This window comes from Calliphora vicina, chromosome 1 (assembly GCF_958450345.1).
Source record: "Calliphora vicina chromosome 1, idCalVici1.1, whole genome shotgun sequence".
In the NCBI taxonomy this organism is placed as follows: domain Eukaryota; kingdom Metazoa; phylum Arthropoda; class Insecta; order Diptera; family Calliphoridae; genus Calliphora; species Calliphora vicina.
Window position 1 is genome coordinate 47,691,271 of NC_088780.1, and position 24,706 is coordinate 47,715,976.

At 32.6% G+C, this 24,706-nt stretch overlaps 1 protein-coding gene across 1 annotated transcript; it reads left to right on the forward strand.

The window, feature by feature from the left end:
* The first annotated feature begins 23,349 nt into the window (after positions 1–23,349).
* LOC135964008 (uncharacterized) lies at positions 23,350–23,961 on the forward strand. The gene has a single exon (XM_065516056.1). It carries the CDS (start codon positions 23,350–23,352, stop codon positions 23,959–23,961), a length of 612 nt encoding a protein of 203 aa, XP_065372128.1.
* The last annotated feature ends 745 nt before the right edge of the window (positions 23,962–24,706 follow it).

Below are 24,706 nucleotides of genomic sequence, written 5' to 3' on the forward strand. Positions count from 1 at the left end.
AAAATCTCAGACTCAACGCAATGGCATGCAGAGCGAGGATGCACATAAATTACTCGTTAAACCGATGAAGAAAGTCCGTATTGAGTGTGATCTGAATAATAACAGGAAGAGAGGCAGATTACAGAAAATGGCTACATTACAAATGTTAATCCTACAATCTGCAACAAATAAATTGCTGAGATGGTACGACTTGGTGTCATTCATCTTACCGGGAATAGTAATAAGTTCAGCACTATTAGGACGGCCAAAAACAATTAATGACTGTCAACGTTTTATTTGTAGAATATAGGGTATAAAACCTTCTTCTGCCGTATATATATGACAAGAGTGCTGATTAGCAAATTCAACCTTAGATCAGGCTAACGCAAAACTTGCTTACCCTGATATACATCTTCTAATATATAAAAATCTCGTGTCACAATGTTAGTGTTTGAACTCCTCCGAAATGGTTCAACCGATTTTATGAAATTTTGTATGTATGTTTGGTAGGTATGAGAATAGGTCGTAAAGTATATTTCATACTGCTAGGCTATCCAGAAATATTGTTTCCATTTTTTTTCGCATTTGTTTTATTTGGTATCAAAAAATACATATAACCCCAAATTTACACATTTATTAATCGCGATTTAAGTATTTTTATATTAGCAATATCCAAATAATTCAAACAGAATGAAACGGCTCTACCGATTTTTATCAATTTATGTATGTACTATGTTTGGGAGCTACACGCAGAGAAAAAATATAATTGGGCATGGTTACTGTAACCATTTATATAGTGTTACAAGTTTTTTAACTATATTATAGTCACAGTAACCATTTACATGATTGTGGTAACCATAATATGGTTAATTTACGATTCACATGATTGTCTCAACCATATATATGGTTACAGTAAACATATATATGTTTGTGGCAACCATATTTATGATGAATAATTTTATCATAATATGTTGTTCTCAGATTATGATAAGCCTTAAGCCGAGAGCACCATAATATGATAAGTCCTTCATCATATAAATGGTTGTCACAAACATATATATGTTTACTGTAACCATATATATGGTTGAGACAATCATGTGAATCGTAAATTAACCATATTATGGTTACCACAATCATGTAAATGGTTACTGTGACTATAATATAGTTCAAAAACTTGTAACAATATTGAAATGGTTACAGTAACCATGCCCAACTATATTTTTTATCTGCGTGTATGAGAATAGGTCGTACAGTATATTTCATACCGCTAGGTCATTAGAGTGTCCCTATCCAGAATTTTTTTTACAATTTTGTTTTGCAAAAGGCTTTTTTTTGCATTTTTTTTATATGGCATTAAAAAACACCTATAATCCAAATTTTTAACAACCGACCTTCACTTACCCATTTTTTAGTCGAGATTTTAGCATTTTGTATGAGCAATATCTAAATATCATTATTTGTATATGTTTATGAAATTTTTTATATATTTTGGAAAAAAAGACCGTGCACAAAATAGTTGACTCCACGTGTTTTATGATTGGAAAAAGATTAGTAAAATAATGACAAAACAAATACATTATCGGTATACCATTTTTTATCAGTAAGTAAAACAATTTCATCTATTTGTGTGTGTGAGTGAACAATGCCACCAATACGCAGGAGGGCCCATTTGGGCCGTAGAACGAATAACACAATTAACATGCGAAGTATTAGTAGAGGCACGAGCTGAATGAAATCTGCAACAACAATTGCAATCGCGCCGGTTCGTTACTAACTCACGCAGGGCAAGTGATAGACAACGCCAACAAGTACATCGAGCATTTACATCCGCTTCGTTCCTTCGTCTCGCATTCGAGTATGAGCCAGATATTGCATATTCCGCTCATCCGAAAGTCCAGTTTGGTGCTATGGACAAAGAATGCCCCTATTGTCATGCGCTCAAATTCAAACATGAGTCAGCCGGGATGTGTTGCGCATCAGGAAAAGTGCATCGGCACGGATCCCGATTCAAACCTGTTTCTGAAGTCCATTTCGCACATTCAATTCATGCTTGCAAATGACTTCGTTTGCAGCAACAGAAATAGTTCACAATACTACGGCAAATGGACAACAATTTAATTTAACATTCAAAATCAAAGGCCAAGTTTATCACAAAATAGGCTCATTGCTTCCAATGCCAAACGAATCACATACATTTTTACAAATCTACTTCATGGGCACGCATGTTCTCGCGTGGGCAAACCATCGAGCTTATTTGTGTTGGCTAAAGACGGATTGACAAAAAATATTGTACACTCAATTGCTCTTCAAAATTAATGTTGATATTATTTATTTAAGTTTCCTACTTTTTGTAATTAATATTTAACTTTTAAGATATCAAACAATGAATACGTCTGTTACATTAATGGAATACATTGAATTGGAAAAATAAATGGTTTAAGTTTTTTTTATTGGCAGTAATCTGTAATGGATCCCCTCCCCAAACACTTAGAATACATTCGTTATTTTTAATTTAACAACCAAAATATTCACTAGAAATTATTTTTATGGCAGAACAACGTTTGCCGGGTCAGCTAGTATTATATAAAACTCTTTGACTTGGTGGTGGAAATGTATAACTGTAAAAGCTAACGGTTTTGAAATTACTAGGTCTTTAGGTTAGGTTATGTTTCTAGGCAGCCGCGAAGTGAAGACAGAAAAGAAGAGCAGCTCATATGGGTCCAGGCAAAAGGTCCCTTTGTTTTACCTGAAAGTGGAAAGATAGAAATGAAAAGAGAAGGGGACAGTCAGATGCGATGAAGAAATTGAAAAGTGAAGAGCAAGAAGTTCCGAAAAAAGAGAGGAGAAGAGATTATTAATTACGCACCAGTTATTAAGTCACTCCGTGGGGATTCCCGTGTCTGGTCTGATTAGCCAATTACTATAAAGGCACTAAAGCACTCTAGCCTCATGCTCAGAAAAACTATTTAGGGAACGATGTTCCAGAAATCTTAAGCGTAGATCTCCTAATGCTGGACAGTGACAAAGCAGATGAAAAATGGTTTCATCCTCCTCCTCAATTTGAAAACTTCTACAGAAGTCATTGTAGAGCAAACCAATGCTTCTCACATGGTTGCCAAAAGTGTAGTGCCTGGTAATGAGTGCCACTGCGTCACTCAATTGAAACTCCACGATTCAGTCGGGGCCATATCATTCTGGTTATAGTACATGCGGGTTCACAAACCCATCTTGTCTGGGCGAGCTCATAGTAGAAGTTATTGATTTATAGCTTGCATTTGGATAACGCAATCCCACATGGGAAGTCTATGTATCCGTTCAGTAGCATGGCGCCAAATCATCAGCAACACAGTTGCCCGTAATATCTCCGTGACCATGTTGACTGTTGAATTTCTTGCCATTCTTTTTAAGGATGCCCGGTATTCCTGGAACAAATCAGATGTTCTGTATACATCCGAAATAAATTTTATTGCGACGAATATCCCTGCATGATATCCTGTTATAATTGAGCCAGTTAGCTGCACTTTTAGTGGCTGATATTTCAGCCTGAATAATGCTACATTTGGAAATCTAAAATATAGCCTAGTTTCGAATTCCTGAATGTAGATACCTACGCCAACTCGATCTCCCTTCCTAGAAGCGTCCGTATATACTGAGAGACTTGTTGCTTCACGTAAAGTTCCGTCTATTACTTCCGTGTTGTACAGAATTCAGAAACCGAAGTTTCTCGCCATGAAGAGCCTAGAAAAGCATTAATCGATATTATACGGGAGATTCTGAATGTTACCTATTATACTGTCGTGAGCTTATGAGCATGCCTTCACGCCCCAAACGCCTTTAGCCTAAAGGACGAGGTGAATGCCAATTTTCTGGCCATTAGGATCACAGGGATCCAGTTTAATATAGCAAAGAGTGACGTTGTTGTTCTCATACCGAAAATAGACCAGAGCTCCAACCGAACTAATAGCAGATCAAGTTTCGTTCATGGATGGATTCAAGGTTTGTATTGTTTTTTTTTGGTCTTTGTCTTTATTGAAATGTTGAAACCGGAGAGAGTATTTGTTGACCAAATGGGAAAATCCTTCAAAATTCCAGGTTTAAATTTAGGTAGTCATTATCAGAGGAGACAAGTCATATTCTTGTGATGTCGGATATTCATATGAACTAAGTAGACACAACAGGTTACTCTGGTAACGAACGTATTGTTCGTTTGGTCAGTAAGGGGGCTGGACTGTTTTTTGTGTGACCGAATTACTTCCCTGGTTTATATATTTGCCATTGGAGAGCTATATATGGAATCGGAGAAGCAAATCGATTTATCTCGCTGTCCTGAAGAAAATCCCAAAAGCTACTATTGCTTGATAATGGTATTGTTAACTGGCAATAGTGATCTTAGATACCATCAGTACGTCAGGGTAATACACTGCATCGTTTGCAGGCCGTAACATCAGAGCACGTAATCTGTGACTCTCCCCTGATGGCGTCATGTAGAGGTTATATAGGAATGTTTTTAATATCTCAGCAAAGAGAAGTTTGTGCTTCATTCTTGAACTCAACCGGTTATCAGGGAGCTTAAGGACTTTTTAATATAATCTAATCAAAACAGATAAGCGCTATCCCGTCATAAAATTATTATTCTCAATTTTTCAACGAATTAAAAAATTAATTAATTGTAATGTTTCAAAATTATAATTGAAGTTATACAAAAATTCTCCTTTAACTGAATTTTAGATACATTTCATTAGCGCCTGATAAATATTTACACTCTATTTAATTCAATTAAGTCTTACAATGTACTGCTTTCATGTAGTCGTTAGTGGTTCATAACAATTTTCTTATATTTTTATGATGTTTTGCTAAAAAAAAACTGATTTTTCAAATTAAACTTTGTTCACTTCAAAATTTCAAAGTTTTTTTTTTGTATTTTTGGTTCATTTTATTTTTCCTTATAGTAATTTACATTTTTCTATTTCTGGCTAAAGATGAAATGAACATAAAACCAAAAATCTAACAAAAAAAAACTCAGTAGTTGTGCTCTTTTTATAGTTTTATTTTGGTACATGTCTTGTTTTATTTATTGGTTGTGTTGAACCTGTTGGGTCTTCATTTTAAAATCTGACATACATTAAATATTTGATTTTGTCGTGTTAATGGCTTTTGCAACAATTCCATCAAAACAAAAAAATTAAAATGATTTAAGCGCAAAACTAAAAGTTAAATAATAATGCAATAAATATTTGACTTGGCACAATTGGTTTGAGCTGGAAGTCATAGTGCGAAAGTTATGGCAATTACATAATATTTGAATAGATCTAATGAGCTTTACTTTATTTCAAGCTATATTTTGTATTTATTTCCTGAATTGTTAGTTACTTTTTAACTTACTTATTTGTTATGTTTAACCTTTTTATTTCTAAAATAAAAACACATAATTGAAATTGTTTCCTTAGTGGGTGGCTTCATTACCATCAATAAAATTTAACAAAAGTTTCATGTACTAAAACAACTAAATAAAAATGGAAAAGTGCACTTGAAGCCATAATTTCAGTGATTGATGATTTAATTTGACATCAAACTAAGTAGATCTTGTAGTTGGTAGACAAAGTCAGGAGCGCAGCTTTTTAAAGTATAACATTGAATTGGAAAAGGTTTAAAATTGTTGGCGATATAAACTTTGATGTATAGGATAATTTTGATACAGGGTTAACAATATTCAAGAAATTTTTAATTACCAGGGAAACCAAAATATGCAAATGCATGTTTTTTCTGGTGCGGCTAATGAGCACATGGATAAGATATTTACACTTTTCAGAACTATTTAAGAATTTTGGCATCGATTTGTTAGTGCATATGCAAAAGCATATTTTATCCTTAAATGCATATTGTTGCATTTATTTTGAAGTATAATTTGGTGAAGGGTATATAAGATTCGGCACAGCCGAATATAGCTCTCTTACTTGTTTTAATATAAAATAAGCACTATTTTAATAATAGCGCCATCTAAATATCAAATTTTAATTCTAATTCAAACTTAACCGTTCTAAGTGTTAAAGAAATATTGTTTTTTAAATTTGCTCCTTGATGTCGTAAGAACATTTTCTATGTATAAAAATGTTTTCAGATCCAATAGACAACGATTTTTATTAAATTTAAGTCAATATTTTGTAATTTATTGCAATAATAACCTTAATTGAAGAAGTGACTTTATATTTATATAAAATAGCATCAAAAAATACCTCTCAAGGCATTTTCATAGCTTAAGTTCCTATAGTTTTTATGTTGTATTTATATTTTTTGGGAGTGATGTATGATGTTTTCGGTGCTGTAGGAACGAAATTATTTTAATTCTTTTTATACCCTTCACCTTCGTGAGAAGGGTATATATAAGTTTGTCATTCCGTTTGTAATTTCTACATTTTTCATTTCCTACCCTATTAAGTATATATATTCTGGATCCTTATAGATAGCGGAGTCGATTACGCCATGTCCGTCTGTCTGTCTGTCTGTCTGTCTGTCTGTTGAAATCAATTTTCTGAAGGCCCCAGATATCTCCGGGATCCAAATCTTCAACAATTCTGTCAGACATACTTTCGAGAATTTTGCTATTTAAAATCAGCAAAATCCGTCCATAAATAACGGAGATATGAGCAAAAATCCGAGACAACCTCTGAAAATTTCATCAAAAAACACAATGTATTGCATGCTTTGACAAAAAAGCAACAAAACGTATGTTTGGATATGCATGCTTTGCGTATTTTGTTTTTCTTTTATGTTTTGTTTCTTTTGGCGTTGTTGTTGTTTTTTATACAATTAAACGTATGTTTGGATGTGTGTTGGTTTCATTGCCTTGCGTATTTTGTTTTTGTTTTTTCTTTTTGTGTTTTGTTTCGTTTGGCGTTGTTGTTGTTTTTTGTGTTCTTGATAAATTTAGGATGCTGTACGCTGAAAGTGGGCAATGTACATACATATATACTAATTATAAAAAATAATAATGCATCCACAACAAAGGTGAAGGGTATATAAGATTCGGCATAGCCGAATATAGCACTCTTACCTGTTTTATTTCAAATTTAAAGAAAATCAAATGAATAAAAAAAAAAATGTCTGTCAAAAATAATGTGGGACATCCGAAATTAAAAAATAATTTCGCTTCTGTTTTATGCAGCAACGCACCCAACTGAAACGAAAGCAATTCAAAAACGGTTTCAGTTTTCGTTATCGGCGCCGATTACGGTGTATGCGGAAACCCAGCTTTAGAAAAATAAATTTTTAAAAAGAAAAATAAATTTTCTAATTAAAAATCAATTTTTAGTAAAAAAAAACTATTTTTGAGTAAAAAAACTATTTTTGAGTAAAAAAACTATTTTTGAGTAAAAAATAAATTTTTTAGTCAAAATCTATTTTTTTAGTCTATTTTGAGTAAAAATTCTATTCTTTAATAAAAAATCTATTTTTGAGTAAAAATCTATTTTTTAAGAAAAAAATCTATTTTTTAGTAAAAATTAAATTTTTTAGTAAAAATTATATTTTTTAGTAAAAATTATATTTTTTAGTAAAAATTCTATTTTTTATTTTTTAATAAAAAATATATTTTTTAGAAAAAATTAAATTTTTTAGAAAAAATTAAATTTTTTAGTAAAAATTATATTTTTTAGTAAAAATTCTATATTTTAGTAAAAATTCTATTTTTTAGTAAAAATTAAATTTTTTATAAAAATTCTATTTTTTAGTAAAAATTCTATTTCTAGCAAAAATTAAATTTTTTAGTAAAAATTCTATTTTTTAGTAAAAATTCTATTTTTTGGTAAAAATTCTATTTTTTAGTAAAAATTATATTTTTTAGTAAAAAATTAATTTTTTAGTAAAAAATTAATTTTTTAGTAAAAAATTAATTTTTTAGTAAAAATTCTATTTTTTAGTAAAAAAATAATTTTTTAGTAAAAATTCTATTTTTTAGTAAAAATTCTATTTTTTAGTAAAAATTAAATTTTTTAGTAAAAATTCTATTTTTTATTTTTTAATAAAAAATCTATTTTTTAATAAAAAATCTATTTTTTAATAAAAAATCTATTTTTTAATAAAAAATCTATTTTTGAGTAAAAAATCTATTTTTTAGAAAAAATTAAATTTTTTAGTAAAAATTATATTTTTTAGTAAAAATTCTATATTTTAGTAAAAATTCTATATTTTAGTAAAAATTCTATATTTTAGTAAAAATTCTATTTTTTAGTAAAAATTAAATTTTTTAGTAAAAATTAAATTTTTTAGTAAAAATTCTATTTTTTAGTAAAAATTCTATTTTTTGGTAAAAATTTTATTTTTTAGTAAAAATTCTATTTTTTAGTAAAAAATTAATTTTTTAGTAAAAATTATATTTTTTAGTAAAAATTATATTTTTTAGTAAAAATTCTATTTTTAGTAAAATTCTATTTTTTAGTAAAAATTCTATTTTTTAGTAAAAATTCTATTTTTTAGTAAAAATTCTATTTTTTAGTAAAAATTCTATTTTTTAGTAAAAATTCTATTTTTTAGTAAAAAATAATTTTTTTAGTAATAAATCAGTACAAAATAATTTTTTTTAGTAATAAATCAATTTTTTATTAAAAAATAATTTTTTAGTAAAAAAATTTATTTTTTTAGCAAAAATTCTATTTTTGACTAATAAATCAATTTTTTTGCAAAATACATTTTTGTCATGAAAAATCTCTATCATGGACTCTGTGAACGTAATAGTTTCTAATTTATGAACGCGCACAAAGTCATTAAAATTGTTCAATGTTTGGTTGATAAAAGTTTACTTAAGCGCACTTTAAACATTCGCAAATGCTAGAACCAATGAAAAATCACGAGCAAGTGAAAAAGACAACAATAAATCAAAGTGCATATGGTATATGGAAAAATGAGAAGCGCATAGTAAGCTGTCTTTGACTTGAATAACATAATAGAGATATTATTACAAGGTGTGTGTTTTGCATGCATTATTTTAATGTATAATAAAGAATTAAATATAATGTTTTATATATCAATGGAAAGGTAATGAAATGTAGTATTCAAATCATTTAATATTTTGAAAACTGCTTAATTATTTTTAGATGAAAATTAATAAAATGTAAAATAAATATTTTTGAGAAATTTTGGAAATATTTTAAACTTTTGATAAGAGAGGGAAAGCAAAAATTTTAACAGTTTGTGCTTATAATTATGAGAGATATCAATAGTAAATTGTTAAAATGCATGCTGATTCGATGATCTTGATTTATGCCAATAAGAAAAAATGGGGATTTATTTCATTCCAAGTATTTTTTGTTTTGTTATGAAAAACAATTGGGATTTAGTTCATGTTGGTTTGGGGGTTTAGTTAATTTTATTGCGGATTTTTTTCATTTAGAATTTTGGGTTTTAATTCATTTTCGGATTGAGGATTTCGTTCATTGGGGAATTTGTTCGTAGCTCCACGAAAATATGCTACATAATGTTTCACTCTCTATTTAATCAAAGGGTTAGAAAGGCAGCACTCATATCGACACTTTGGTCGTAGATTAGATAATAAGACAATCTAGCTATTTCCGTTCGTCTGACCGTCTATCTGAAAACAGGATAAGGCCAAATTTAAGGGAGCTAGCTGGCTGAAATTTTCCGCAAATAATCTTCGATAATATTTGATTGATATTGGAAATCTTTCTACCAACATTGCGAGGATCGGTTCATAATTGATAAAAATAGCTCGGAACTAAATAATCCACATAGAAGTCTAGCCAAATCTTAATCGTTAAAAAATAATATATTCTGAGGGTAAAAATGACCTTTAAGAAATGAAACAATATATGTTGGCAACATTTTGTGTTAATAAATATCTTAAAAGTTTGACGTCCTGGATTTTTTCAGAATTTTTTTGCACCTTAGACTACAAAGTCAGAAAAATAAACATTGAAATACTACAGAAAATCGGGTCTGATGACTGACGCGAGATACTCATTATTAGTTTAATCAGAGAATATCCAAAATAAAATAATTTTCAAATGTAAGTCTTTTGTATCACTTTTAAACCCCCAAAATTTGCTACACCCCTGCTATAAATTGTTTTGTGCATGCAACTTAAACATACCAGACACAACATCCATGTTAAAATAGGTATTCGAAAAAAATTTTAATTTTACCTTACAGTGTCTAACAACAGAAACACACAAAAAAAAAGGAAAACAACTTTAGCAACAAAATAGACACTTGATGAATAAATTAGTAAAGTGACACAATAATTAGGTTGGTAATAAATCACAGCAAAGAAAGCCATAAATCAATCTGGTAAGTAAATAAGCACAAAATTTAAATACATGCATTTATTTCTGTAGTTTTTTTTTAACACAAACAAAAAAATTGTATATACAACCAAAAATATCAACAAGATCAATTATTAAGATAAAGGAAATTTATATAAAAAAAGAAGAAAACAAAATAAATATATTATTAAAATAAAATAAATATAAACAAAGACAGCCATGAACATGACACAATTTTTTATTAAGTATACGAGTATATATTCGTTTTAGTTATATTTTTGGGAAATTTATAAACCACGATTTGTTGACAAATTTTTAAAACATAATAAATCAACAATTAAACCATGATGACCTTTGTAAAGCAACAACAACAACAAAAAAAATGCACAAAACTTAAGAAAAAAAAAACTATATGAACTTCGTTTCTGGTTGTAGTCGAACTCGAACTGTCTGTATGATAAATGAAGAGAAAATATTAGTGCTGTATTTATTGCTAGTTTCTTCACATGCCCCCACATGATGACGATGATGATGATAATGACGACGACGATGTGGTGCATGAGAGCATGCATGTGATGCACAGTGTGTTAATAGTTTATTGACAATAAATAATATAACAAATATGTTGCACTCATAGTTTGGTTATATGGAAGGAACTTCTTTCTTTTGATTTTTAATACAAAACAGTTAGCCCATTTGTCTTACATTCAATTTGAAGATGAACTTTTTTATTTCATATTGAAAATCAGCTTTTGCAAAAAATAGCGATTCTCATAGTTTTCGTGTTATTGATTATGTGTCAAATTATTTCTTTGTAGTTTAAATTTTAAAATAATTGACCTGGTGAAACTAAAAGATTTTCTTTGGTTTTTTTTTTTGCTAAAAGGAGCCGACCCAATAACTATAAAAAAAAACCTTGGTACACTTGTTTGTGATTGCACTTATACATAAATTGTGTTTTTGCTCTATATTTATAGACGATTTTTCAATTTAGTTTCTTAAGTAGTCAAAAAAAAACCTGACAATAAGGGTTTAACTTTGCCATGCTACAAATAAACATATTTGTGGCTTTATATTTCAGACATTTGTAGACAATTAAGTCGTGTTTCACGAAGATACTTCGATGAGGACTAGATGAAACATTTGACAGACCGTCAGACTGAGTTTGAATAGTGTTCGTCCTTGGACCAATTCGGAAATTCTTCAATAAATTTAATCAAAAAGTGAAAGTTCAGAGTCGATTCGTGTAGCTAAAGGTGGGTGTTTAACCAACATTTTTTATGTTACAAACATCAGCATTGATTATAGTAAGTGTAGGGTATTACAGCTGTATAGATTAAGAGGCAGCCGCATTGTAGAGACAGGAAAGAGAACAGCTAATTCGGGTCGAAACAGTAGGTAACTTTGTGTTACTTAAAAATACAAATAATAGAGGATCAGATAGAGATGATAAGAGAAGGGGAATGTCAGATAGAATAAGGGAGTAGAAGAAGTAAAGAGGAAGGAGATCAGAAGAAGAGAGGTGAGGAGAATATTATGCACCAGACATTTCACGGATATTATGTCACTCCGTGGAGATTCCCGTGTCTGGCTTATTTAGCCAAATGCTTTACATAATAAAGGCATTGATGCAATCTAACTTCATTTCCGAATGCTCAGAATGACAATTTAAGGAACCATATCCTTGAAACCTGATGCATAGATATCCTAATGCCGGACAATGACAAAGAATATGAAAAATGGTCTTATCCTCCTCTTGATTTTGAAAACTTCTACAGAAGTTGTTATAGGGCAGGCCAAGTCTCCTCGCTTGGTTGTCAAATATGCAGTGTCCGGTTATCACCGCCACTCAGTGCAGCTTGCCGCGTTTTGCTTGTTTAGCCAATTGCTTTTCATAATAAAGGCTTTAATGCACTCTAACTTCATTTGCGAAAGCTCAGAAAGACTATCTAAGGAACGATGTCCTAGAAACCTGCTGCGTAGATGAATGGCAATGACAAAGAAGATGAAACATGGATTTAGCCTCCTCTTCATTTTGACAACTTCTACAAAAGTCGTTTTAGGTCAGGTCTCCTCGCATGGTTGCCAAATATGTAGTGTCCGGTTATCACCGCAACTACATTACTTAATTGACAGAGTGTCAGGCCAAGAATATATGTTGTCCGTCCTCGGTTTAGTCGCGTACGGTTATCGTACAGGTGGGTTCTATGAGCTTTATCCGACAAGATGCACATGCCCAGCTCATAGTAAATGCTACTAATTCGTAGCATGCAATTAGAAAACGGAAACGGCTTAGGAAGTCTATGTCTCCTTCAGACATCATGGTGCCTTTTTTCGCCAATACAACAGCAACACAGTTTCCCGAAGTATCTCCGTGTCCATGTACCTATTAAAGGATACCCGCATTCCTGGACTAAGTTCGGTGTTGTGTACATACCCATCAGAATTTTTATTGAGGCTTGACTATAAGTATATATACGAATAATCGCTTAAATAATGCTACATACATTTGGAATTCTAAAAGATAACCTAATTGCGAATTCCTGAATATAGACTGAGAGAGTCCTTGTGTCATATAATAGTCCATCCATTAATTCCATGTTGTATGGAATTGAGAAACCGGAGAAACCTAGTTTATGGCCGTGTGGTAGTCTGAAGGTCGTTGTGAATGCCATTTTTCTGGCCATTAGATCCACAGAGATCCAGTTCAATATTGTATAGATTGTATTGTTGCAGTCGTTCTTAAGACTTCTGTTATGAGGATTGCCATTCTCCTTAAAACATTCTCGAATATCATATAAATAGAGCTTTCCATCATACAGAGACTCCATATAATAATATCTCCTTGGATACCGTGACGAACAGTCAATTTACATACTGGGGTCTAATATCGTCAAGGCTTTGGATCTCTTTACTATGGTATTGGGATTCCAGAATAGTTTACTATACATAATAATACCCAAGTATTTCGCGTTGTCTCATACTGTTAGTAGAACAACATTTAATCGGGAAATGAGGAACCTTGTACTTCCTAGTGAACAATACATGCTTGGTTTTACTTGGGTTCACACTCAGTCCACTGTTAGTACTTCAACGACTTAGTTGTGATATCGTTCCCAAGTGGATCCCAGAGAATGCCACGGCAACGTCATCCGCATAGACGACAGTCTTATAACCCATGAGATCAAATTTCTTGAGCAGAAAATTGTTGCATGATTCCACAGAAGTGGTGATAAGATGCCTCCTTGAGGCGTGGTTCTCGTGGTCGTTCCCTTTGCAGAACGAATGATCCAGTAGTGTAGAAGGTTCAGGATAAACCCAATAATTGATTGGTCCAGACCAAGATCTGGTCTGCTCTATATCCAGAATGGCCACTAATGTGAAATTGTCAAATTAAGGGATTTCTGAATGTATCCCACTAAGGAGTGAAGCTGCCTCAACAAATTTCCCATTCATGTAGTCATGTTGAGAAGAAGATACTGATTCTTATTTATATTCAGGGGTTTTCAGCAAGAATGGTTATAGACTTATTGGTCTAAAATCTTGTGCTTTGGTTTGTCACGTTATCCCTCCTTTCGGAATGAATATCACAGTACATTCGATCCATAGATTTGGAATGTACGACCATGTGGGAGAGGTATGACAAAAAGCTATTAGCCAAGGAGTGGCCAGATCTATATTTTTGTGTAGATCAGCAGGTATATCGAAGCTCAGTATGACCTATTTTACAATAATCTCGTCAATTATAATTAACGGAGTTGTTCGATTGTGCGGCTGGGATTCACCAGCCATATCTAGCGACAGATTTCCCGGAATGTAAGTGTCCATGACCACTTCTAGTGTCTCAAGTCCATCAGTGGTCAACCTACCAATCTGTTTTTGAATTTAACCTAGAAAAGTTGGTGTTTTCGATCTTGCGCAGACGGTTGGTCTCGGAGGAAACTTCGACGCCGCCACAGAAATTAATCCTGGACTTACCTGATTCTTAAATTTGTTCAACATAGACTTATACGGTGACCAGTTTCCTGATCTTTTCGGCTCGTTGAAAAGTTTACGACAACTTCGCCTAGAGTTCGCCATATCTAAAGAGACCACGGAGCTTTCACACAGCGCTTTCAATATTCCAGCTTTACCTATCAGAGCGGGTGATGTAAGTAACTCATATATGATCCGTTTATGATCATCCCATTTTTTTCTTCTGTTTAGAAAAGGTGTTCCCTTCTCAGATTTTAATTGCATTGAAAATGTCAGATACCTGTGATCTGAAAGAGAGCAATCATATGAAACCTTGCAGTTCCTAATGAGTTGCGAATAGCTTGCACTTACAAGCGTAATGTCTAGAAACTCCTGTCTATTTTAGTATAGTATTACGACGAATCCTGTCAAGAAACCACGATTTCATGATAAGACAGAGGCAAATGTTCATGTTGATTGGTTACTTCTGTTCTTTAGAGCCTAGTTTTGCATTTCTATTGCTAAAAAATATTAATTTAAAAATTTTCATTCGTACACCCAAATAATATTGCGCCATAACGAAGGTCACACACTATGGTTTTCACACAATATCTTTTTTTATCGGTAAATATAGGTTTTCTGGTCTCCTTGTAATTGAAACATCAGAAGGACATTTAGTTCTGAAATTATGTTGACAGGACCTATTTTTTCCATGAAAATGTCATCCCCTTAATACTTTCTCTATGCCCTGTCGTTATAAAGTTATTATCAGAAGTGGATCTATGTGGGAACTATGGCCACTTATGGACTGATCGTAACAAAATTCAGAATAATGTTTTGTACAAACATATGTACAACTGGTCTCTGTAAAATGTTACTTCGATACCTAAATTTGTAAGAAATTTATTTTGGTTACTGTGGTTTTCGGAAGTGGTCCTTATATGAGCTATGACCCATTATCTTCATCTTAATTGGTCATAGCGCTTATATAAGGATCACTTCCGATAATAAGATATTTTTATAGATTAATGTGTTTTTCGAAACTGGTCCTTTTTTGGAAGCTATGACCAATTATGTACCGATCTTCAGAAAATTTCATATGATGATTTTTGTGTTGACTATATGTATAAGAGATTCATGTATGAGATTAGAAAGTGGAAGTTATATAGGGGCTGTTACCAATTATAAATTCTATATTCTATAAAATTCGGTAATTTGATTTCTAATACACATTAGGATTACATATGTCGAATTTTAACCTGAGACCGATATTTGTATGGCCTTATCGTGTCTTCCGCAGACTGTCGATTGGACATAGCAACATCGACTTAGAATAGTATAAGAGCCAAGAATATACAAGGTGGTTTTTTTTACATCAAGTCGAGAATATGATGTCATGTAAATGGCCTCCGCCACAGTTGATTGTCATTTGAGCCCTTTTTATGGCATTTTCCATCACTTTGGCCAAAACTTCCTGCGATAGGTCCTCACATTCTTGACGGATATTGTCTTTAAGATCTGCAAGAGTCTGAGGCTTATTGACATAAAAAAGCCTCACAAAAAGAAGTCAGGAGCGGTCAAATCAGGCGATCTTGCTGGCCAGTGCAAATCGCCAAAACGGGAGATTAGGCGCCCGAGAAATGCATTCTTCAGCATATCGGTTGTGGCACGTACAGTGTGTGCCGTTGCACCGTCCTGTTGGAACCACATGTTTTCCAATCCCAATCCATCAAGTTGCGGCAAAAAGAACTCGTTGAGCATTGCTCTGTAGCGCTCACCATTCACAGTAACCGTTTGGCCCGCGACGTCTTCGAAGAAAAAAGGTCCGATGACTCCTCCAGCGAAAACATCACACCATACAGTGACTTTAAGCGGGTGTAGTGGCTCTTCGTGGGTTACACGCGGATTTTTTGTGCCCCAGAAGCGTAAATTTTGCTTATTTACGTACCCGCTAAGATGGAAATGGGCCTCATCACTCATGATTATTTTTGAAGAAAAATCATATTCCTCTTGGTGGTGATTAAGGATGGCTTGTGCGTATGTTAGACGCGATTGGCGGTCAGCAGCTAACAGCTGATGTACCGTCTAGACTTTGTACGGAAACATCTTCAAATCTTGTACCAAAATTCGCTGTAAAGACCGTCGACTGATACCCATTTGCGTGGCACGTCGTCTGGTCGATGTCAACGGCAATATTCTCTGCAGAACTGCTAATCCGGGGTCTGCCGAAATTCACGTTGTGCCAAAGTCACCGACCGATTATTAGTCAAATAAATAGTCAGCAATATTCCGCGTTCTGGAGCAGTGTAGCGTAACATTGTTTATTAACGTGTATTTCGCATGTGTTTTTCTACACAAATGTCAAAACAGAACTGACATTAGGGGCCATCTTTTTGATGGTAGCTATTAAAATTTAGCGCAAAAAGAGTCAGTCAGATTAACTTAAATAGGGACTCGATGTTATATAATATTTATAATTGAAATTCTAGTTAAATATGTTCCAGTTTGCCGTTGTAGTTACTAGAGTAGTCTATCAATCGGGGTGTTGCGGATTCGAATCCTGCTTATGATCACAGCAATCGTAAAAGTCACAGTATTTCATTAATAGAATTAATTTGCAATTAAATTACTATTTATAACTCTGAGAAAATTTTATTTTAAGAAACATTCCATATCACCAAAAACACTGTATTTAAACAAAAAATACTCGTATTTATTATAAACTTAGAAAAACACATAATAAAATTGCGATTAGTATCACGAACTTTAGGGTCGCCTAACTATTCAAAATATGACAATAAAAAAGAGTTTTATACCTATACACATATTAAACAACAACAAAAAAAAACATATATTTTAATACAAAACTAATATTTAGCAAAAAATAAATACAAACGTGAAGAAAATAAAACGTGATTTGTAGAAGACAACATTGTAAGTTAATATTTTTTGATTGAAAACCAATAACGAAATAAAGTCACATACTTACATATTTAGCTGTTTCAGCTCACAGACAGTTTTTCTGTTAGTATTCAGAACGAAAATTCAAAAAAAAAAAGAAAAATAATATTAAAATAAAGCATGAAGGTCATTTTGATGAAAACTGAAAAATTTTGCAAAAATTACTTTGTTTCTTTTAGCCGATAACACATTTACAACGCATAAAATTCTTGACCCAAAATATTTGGCTTTAACACAAATCATCGTGTTCAGGCTTAACAGTTTCAGTCGGCTTAAAACTTCCCAAATGAAATAAAAATAAAAACTTTCTCTGCCAAAAATTAAAGAAAAAAAATATCAAATACTCTGCTTTTTGAAATTTTATTGTGTTTTTATTTTATTTTGCTTTAAACTTCTCGTTAATATGAGCAATCGTGTGGCATGTTGCAAATAGTGACTTAAGTTGGTAATAAAATTTTATTGGCCACATAAAAAAAGCCAAACCAGACAACATCAGCCGGTCAACAACAGTCATTGCAAGCGCTTTATTTTCTTCGTTTTGACTCTCCCGTTGCCACTAAAATGCAAACTCACACACGCTGCACACGTTACTGTGGGTTTTATGCCTCTTTTCAGAAATTTCAAGAATTTATCACTTAAAAAATGTATAATGATAAGTAACAAAAGAACATAAATAAATAAATTGTTTCTTGTTGGATTTTTTCTTGAAATTTATTCCAAAAAACATTTATCCCTTTTCTGTGGGGTTTTTTTCTTGTGGTGCATGCAGCATTTTGTAACATTTAACATGATGATAATGTTTTATACTAAACCAAAATTTTGTTGCATGTTGTAAAAGCATCTTCTTTGTTGTGTTTTATATTTTATTGTTAAAGTAACAAAAAAAAAGCAATACCAAAAACTAAACCGCCAATTGTTAAATAACACTGTGTTGTTTTTTGGTTTTTCTTAAATATTTGGTCAGAGTTTTGTGTCTACCATTACAAAATTGAAGTTGAAAGGTCGATTATTTGCATTACGTTAAAGTTTTTGTTGAGCTCGCTACATATGGTATTTAAGATATTTGCGAATTATGTATTATTTGATACTTACAAAAAAAATGTACTTTTTTGTTCATTGAATAAAACATATATTTTCTAGATGAGCAAGGTATTTTAGTTTATTAAGTATTTTTTGTTTCCCAAATATACGTAATAATTTTAAGAAAATACATTTTTAAGAAAAGAATTAAACTCTCATAAATATATTAATAATCGTTACCTTAATATTGAAAGGCCCTAACTCGTGTTTTTTTTTTTTTGTAAGGCTAGATTTTCGATTATTTCAATAAATGGTCCGCTAATATATCATATTTATCCAAAAAATCTCACCTTAAAAAAAAACACGAGTTAGGGCCTTTCTATATTAAGGTATCGTTATATATTTAGATATCCAAACCCACTTCAATACAAATAACTTTGATATATACCTAATTCAGACTACCAATTTTAGTAGCGATCGGTGCATAATTTACGATATCCCCATATAAGGACCACTCTCGAGAATTTCGTTAGTAGAAAATTTAATCTCTAAATAAAATTTAACTCATATAATTTTCATATGCATATAAATCATAATTAGTCATAGTTTCTATATAAGGCCGACTTCTGAAAATCACTTTAATTCAACAAAAATTTGTTATATGTCGTCAACTGAAATGCAAAAGGGCGTAACAACCAAAAAGTTCAAAATTGAGTTCTTAATGGATATTAGTACAGTGCACAGAGGGATTTTGGTGTCAAAAAGTTAATTTTTCAAACACTTAATTTCAAAAATCAAATGATGCAGTTTTGTAGAGAAATGTTTAGAGATGAGATGTACACTGATAGATTTAAGAAAAAAAATTATTTTTAATTTGAAGTAAAGTCCATGCAAGGGTGTTAAGCAAAAATTTACTTCTATTTTCACTCAATTCAGTGGTTTATATATGTATAATTTTCCTAATAATACCATTTACCTTTAACATATTTGAAAAATATAGCATTTCTCCATAAATACAAAAAAAAATTATGGCGATATCATAAACCATAAACCATATTTATACGCCTCTAAAATTTATTTTATTTTTGATTTTAAATGGAGAAAAAAAATTTAGCCCCACTTTCCCCCAAGCTGTTTTTTTAATAAAATGAAAGGTGGGGTTGTCTTGTTTCAATTTAAAAAAAATAGTTTTCGGAACAGAACGAAGACTTAAAATTTTTTTGTCGAATAATAAACGAAAGATCACAAAAACTCTTATCTATGTATGGGTTTTGTGGGCGGTGGGCGTGACCGATTTTATTGAAACTCGGCATGCGTTCCTTTTTTGTTTCAATAAATGTATGTACCAAATTCCTGGACTTATTCTTGGATATAAACAATTTTATGCGAAAAAATCAATTTGGATTGTATGGGCAGTGGGCGTTGGGCATGGTCGATTTTGATAAAATTTGTTTTTTTTCCATATAATTCTCGGTGCCAAGTTTTAATGTTCTACGACCACTCCTTATAATTTTTGCACAAAAATGTATTGCATTTGGATTGCATGGGCGGTATGCGGTGGGCATGGCCGATTTTAATAAAACTTAGCATACGTTCTTCTTTTGTTTCAGAAAATATTTGTACCAAATTTCTAGACTATTACTTGGATAGAAAAAATTTTATGCGAAAAAATCTATTTGGATTGGGCAGTAGGCGTTGGGCGTGATCGATTTTGATAACATTTTTTTTCTTAGTGTGTTCCATATAATTTTCGGTGCCAAATTTCAGTGCTCTACGACCACTCCTTATAATTTTTGCCGAAAATTCAGGATTTCCTAAATCCCGAAGCCCGGGATTTTTTAATTTTAAATCCCGGGACAAATCCCGTTTTTCATAAATAAATAGGGGGAATTGCCATTTTTGATTGCCCTTTTCATGCATTTTGACATTTTACATGCCCAAATATCACAAAGTGATGTTCAGAAAAGTTGTTAAGCTCAACTACTGCTACAATATAGTTAATAAACGAAAACGGTATTTTTGGTTTTCCTTGAGTGGGGCTCTAGAAAATCAATTCTTCACCTTTTCTTGTAAGTTGTCTAACAAAACTCAAATCCTCTTCAAATGAAATAGATTTTATCTCAGATGAGGAGCTCGAACAAAATGAAAATATTTCGATTGCTAAAAGATAAAAGATAAGGTAATGTTTTTACCAGTATGTATATTAGGCTGGTTTGATTTGTATGGACAATCAAAAACTAAAAATACGTATAGCAAAAACGCAATCTACGGACAATTCTAAGAAAGTTTCCTCAAGAAACCATAGATCCAAAATCAAATTCTATCTTGCACATTTCGTATTTTATCCAATAAAAAAACTAATAAAAAAAAAATAATACTGAAATATCATTAGCAGGGCAACCAAAAATATGCTCTAAAAAAAGTGTTTTATGCGCATAAAATATGCACTTAAAAACGAAAAATATGCTATTAAAATATAAAAAATATGCACTTAAAAATAGTTGGTTATTGTTTGATTTCAAAATTTCATTAAAAAAATATATATGAAGTAAATAAAATATTGAGCTCATAAATTAAAATTGGTTATTATAGGATTAAATTTCGATTTTAGTGAATTTGGCACTACATGAAAATAGTTTGATTCAATTCATTTTATTATATTTAGCAATAAATTACTATGTGTTTACTTAAGTTTTAACATTTTTAAACTAAATCTTTGTTTTAGATTTCCGAGTTTCTTAGACAATCTTAATCAATTGATTTGTCTCATCTTTTAAACTGCCTAATACTTCAAACTTTTTTTTGGTAATTAGTGGCATAATATTTTACTTTCTCAATCCATGTGTCCCAATGTTTATAGGATCCCTACTAAGGATGTACCCAATCAATTTCTCGAAATGTTTCTATTCTATATGAAGCTTTAATAACTTTTTTACCATTTAAATAATGTTTCAAAAACTCTATGAATAGCCTGTGTCATTTTATGGTAAAAATTGCAATGGATTTTGGAGCATTCATCATGTATCTAGATTAATATGTGAATACGGCTTCTAAAATTTAAATAGAATTATAAAAAAAATCCTTACAATAGTGACTGCTATTAAAAAAATATAAAAAACTTTTTATTCAAGATTTATAATTGGGACTCAAAATTCCCATGTTTCTTCCTTTCTTATCCATTGTATCGTCTATCGATATCCACGTATATAGTTTTTTAATGATTTCTTAATAACATTTTTTTACAAGTTATGTAAATACATATATCAATGGGTTTTGAACGCGAAATTTTCGATGGATCTTAATATTCTGAACATCTGTTGAATACTTATTAAATTTTACATTATTGGTAAACTATTAATGCCCAACCATAACTGTCTCAAGCTGACTTAAATTCCTTCTTTTAAATGTATCCAAAAATTTGTTATGAAGTTGCCCATAATAACATACAATTTTGTAATTTTCTTTTAATTTTTTACGTATTTTTACTATTTGTTAAATTTTAATATTTGTATGTGTATATTTTTAATTTAATTGAAATATATGGAAACAAAGCACCCTTAAGTCAACGAAAATTCTATGAAGATAAGTCGATTATGGGTGCTCTATTTTTGTATTTAAGTAGCTTAGACCAATTATCATTGGACCTCAACAAAATAGTAAAATATAGAAATGAAAAATTACAATACAAACAATAAAATTATATCAGGAAAATAAAATAATGAAAAATAAAAGAAAATATGCAACAAAAATATGCAGTTATGAGTTAAATATGGAAAAATATGTTATAAAACGCAAAATATGCTAAAATATGCAGTAAAGAGCAAAATATGCAAAAATATGCACTAACAAATCGATGCCAAAATTCTTAAAATTGTCTGAAACGGATATAAAACTAACTCATATGTTTATACGACGAACAGCAAAAAATATGATATTGCATATTTTTGGTTGCCCTGATCATTAGATAAAAGACGAAATTCGCAAGATAGGATTTGATTTTAGACCTATGGTTTCTTGGGGAAAATTTCTTAGAATTTTCTGCTATACGATTTTTTGTGAAAAAAACCGACTCACCATAATGTATTTATGGTTATTTCTTCTTATATAATGTACTCATGCAAGTATTTATGCTTTTTAGTGTCTAATATAAATTAATTGATAAATAAAAAAATTTCTTTCAATTGTAAAGACATATGTAATTATGTACGTTTCTTTCTTATAATTTTCGGGATTTTAGATTTCACAAAAATCCCGAAACCCCGGGTTGGGATTTCGGTTTTTTTTAGCAAATCCCGAACCCCTGGATTTTCAAAAATCAGTCCCGATTAGCATCTCTTTCCTTTTTCCCCCACTTGTAAGGTTAACGTGGTTGGTAGCAGTGCCGAGAACCTGAATGGCTAATTAGTGGTTAAAGAAGATTAGTCGTTAACAGCTCCCCTCCGGTGCTTATGACACGGGCCGGTTGTAATCACTTCTGTCTAGTCCATGTACGCCGTCACTGGACCATCCATCCCCTTACGTGCCTACTCGTGGGACCAAAAATGAAACCATCAAATTATAAAGAAACAAACAACAACAACAAACCCCTGATGAATACTGATGATCTCGGTTCTTCATCAGAAGACGACCTATTGGCCTCTAGCCAAGAGACCTTGGTCGAAATGTCAGGCAGCGTGGGTGACCGTCACAGCACTCTACTGCCCTCCAAAAACTTGACAAATGCTTCTCTTCAATCGGATGCCAAGGCAGGCGACCAATTGAAGAAGAAAAGAAAAAAGAGGAAGAGTCAGAAAGACATCCTCAAATCCCGATACACCAAGGCGCGATTTATTCTTGACAAGATTGACAAGAATGCTGCCAGCGGTGCTCCCCATGAGCGTGATGAGGAAGATCGCGCCAAATACCAGGCTGTGGTAGACGAGTACCAAAAGTTTTTGGATGCCGTACCCAGCACATCAAAGGCAGCAGCCGAAGAAACAGAGAGGTCCAAGCGAAATCGCTCTCAGGCAGAGGGAGAAAAATCGCCTAAACGGAGAAAGGTTGCCGAAAAAAAGCCGCTCCGGGACCTACATCCACCACGACTACTTCCGCCAGACGGCCTTTCAATGAGGTGGTTAAAGACCATCTTCTTATGGCTCTGGCGACCGAGAAAGACGGCATCATGAATCCTGTGGTAACAGAATGGGGTGCTATCGAGTCCAAATTAGCTGAACTCGTTATGGAACACTTGTTCGCTAATAGGACTGGTACGGCACCTCGCTTTGACTCTGGTGAAATCCACCGGGGCTACAGGGTGATCAAATGCATGGACGAGTTCTCAAAGGACTTTCTTAGCAAATGCATCGCTAAGATTAGCGACGCATGGGATGGTTTAAGCCTCAAACTGATCCCTGCTCAAGAAATTCCAATGAGACCGCGTGCACGTATTTGGTTACCGAAGATGGCAACCGATGCACATAAAATGTTGGAGTGTTTAAAGCTTCAAAACCCCAACATCCACATGGATGACTGGTCCATCATCCGTACTGAGCAAGGCGATGGCCATACATGCCTTATACTCGCCATCACCGAATCTGGCTCAGTCGAGCTTGAGAAGGCGGGCCTTAAGCTGTTCTTCGGAGTGAGGGACGCTAAGGTTAAGGTGTTCCGGCCCTCAGGTACGGGTAGCGGTGAAGCAGATGAGGTTGAAGCAGCAAACTCTCTGCTCACAGAAATGAAGCTATCCGAACTCCCACCAAAAACCGACAATGGCGCTCAAGGTAGTGCAGATTAATCTGCAGCACTCGAAATGTGCTACAGATAACCTTCGGGTACTCTTAGCCGAAGAGGACCTGGACATTGGGCTGGTGCAGGAACCCTGGGCTTCAGACCTGGAAGTGAAGGGGTTCCCGGCCTCAGCATATAACATTCTCTATGCAAGAAACAATGGTAGGCCAAGATCATGTATTATTGCCAAAAAATCTATTAACATTTTTCTTTGTACGCAGCTTAGTTCAGAGGACCTTACAGTAGCAAAGGTCGAGCTACCGTGCAACAGAAGCCTCACGATCGCCTCTAGCTACATGGCACATGAGAAGACAGCTCCTCCAGTCGTAGTGAGTACTCTACTGTCCTCTGTTGGGGCATCGGATGACATTGTCCTGGGATGCGATGCCAATGCCAGGCATTCAATCTGGGGCAGCAGTGAAACAAATGAAAGGGGTGAGTCTTTACTTAATTTCATTAATTCCAACAAACTAAGCATATGTAATTCTGGTAACACGCCAACATTAATTTTTCCAAGTACGGACAATTATAATGGATGGGAGGAAGTATTAGATATTACACTCATAAATGATAGGTCTAAGGTATCAGTAGATAGGTGGAGAGTATCCAATAAAAGGTCATTTTCTGATCACAACTGGATTCTCTTCGAAATTAGACTTCAGAACTCGACAGAGAAAATACAATTTAGGAACCCAAGAAGGACTGATTGGTTCAAATTTAATGGGATCCTCAAACACAAACTTAAGAATATG

Bases quoted from the DNA above. Each gene is read 5' to 3' on its own strand.
- LOC135964008 (XM_065516056.1), top strand. From the start codon at position 23,350: ATGAATCCTGTGGTAACAGAATGGGGTGCTATCGAGTCCAAATTAGCT.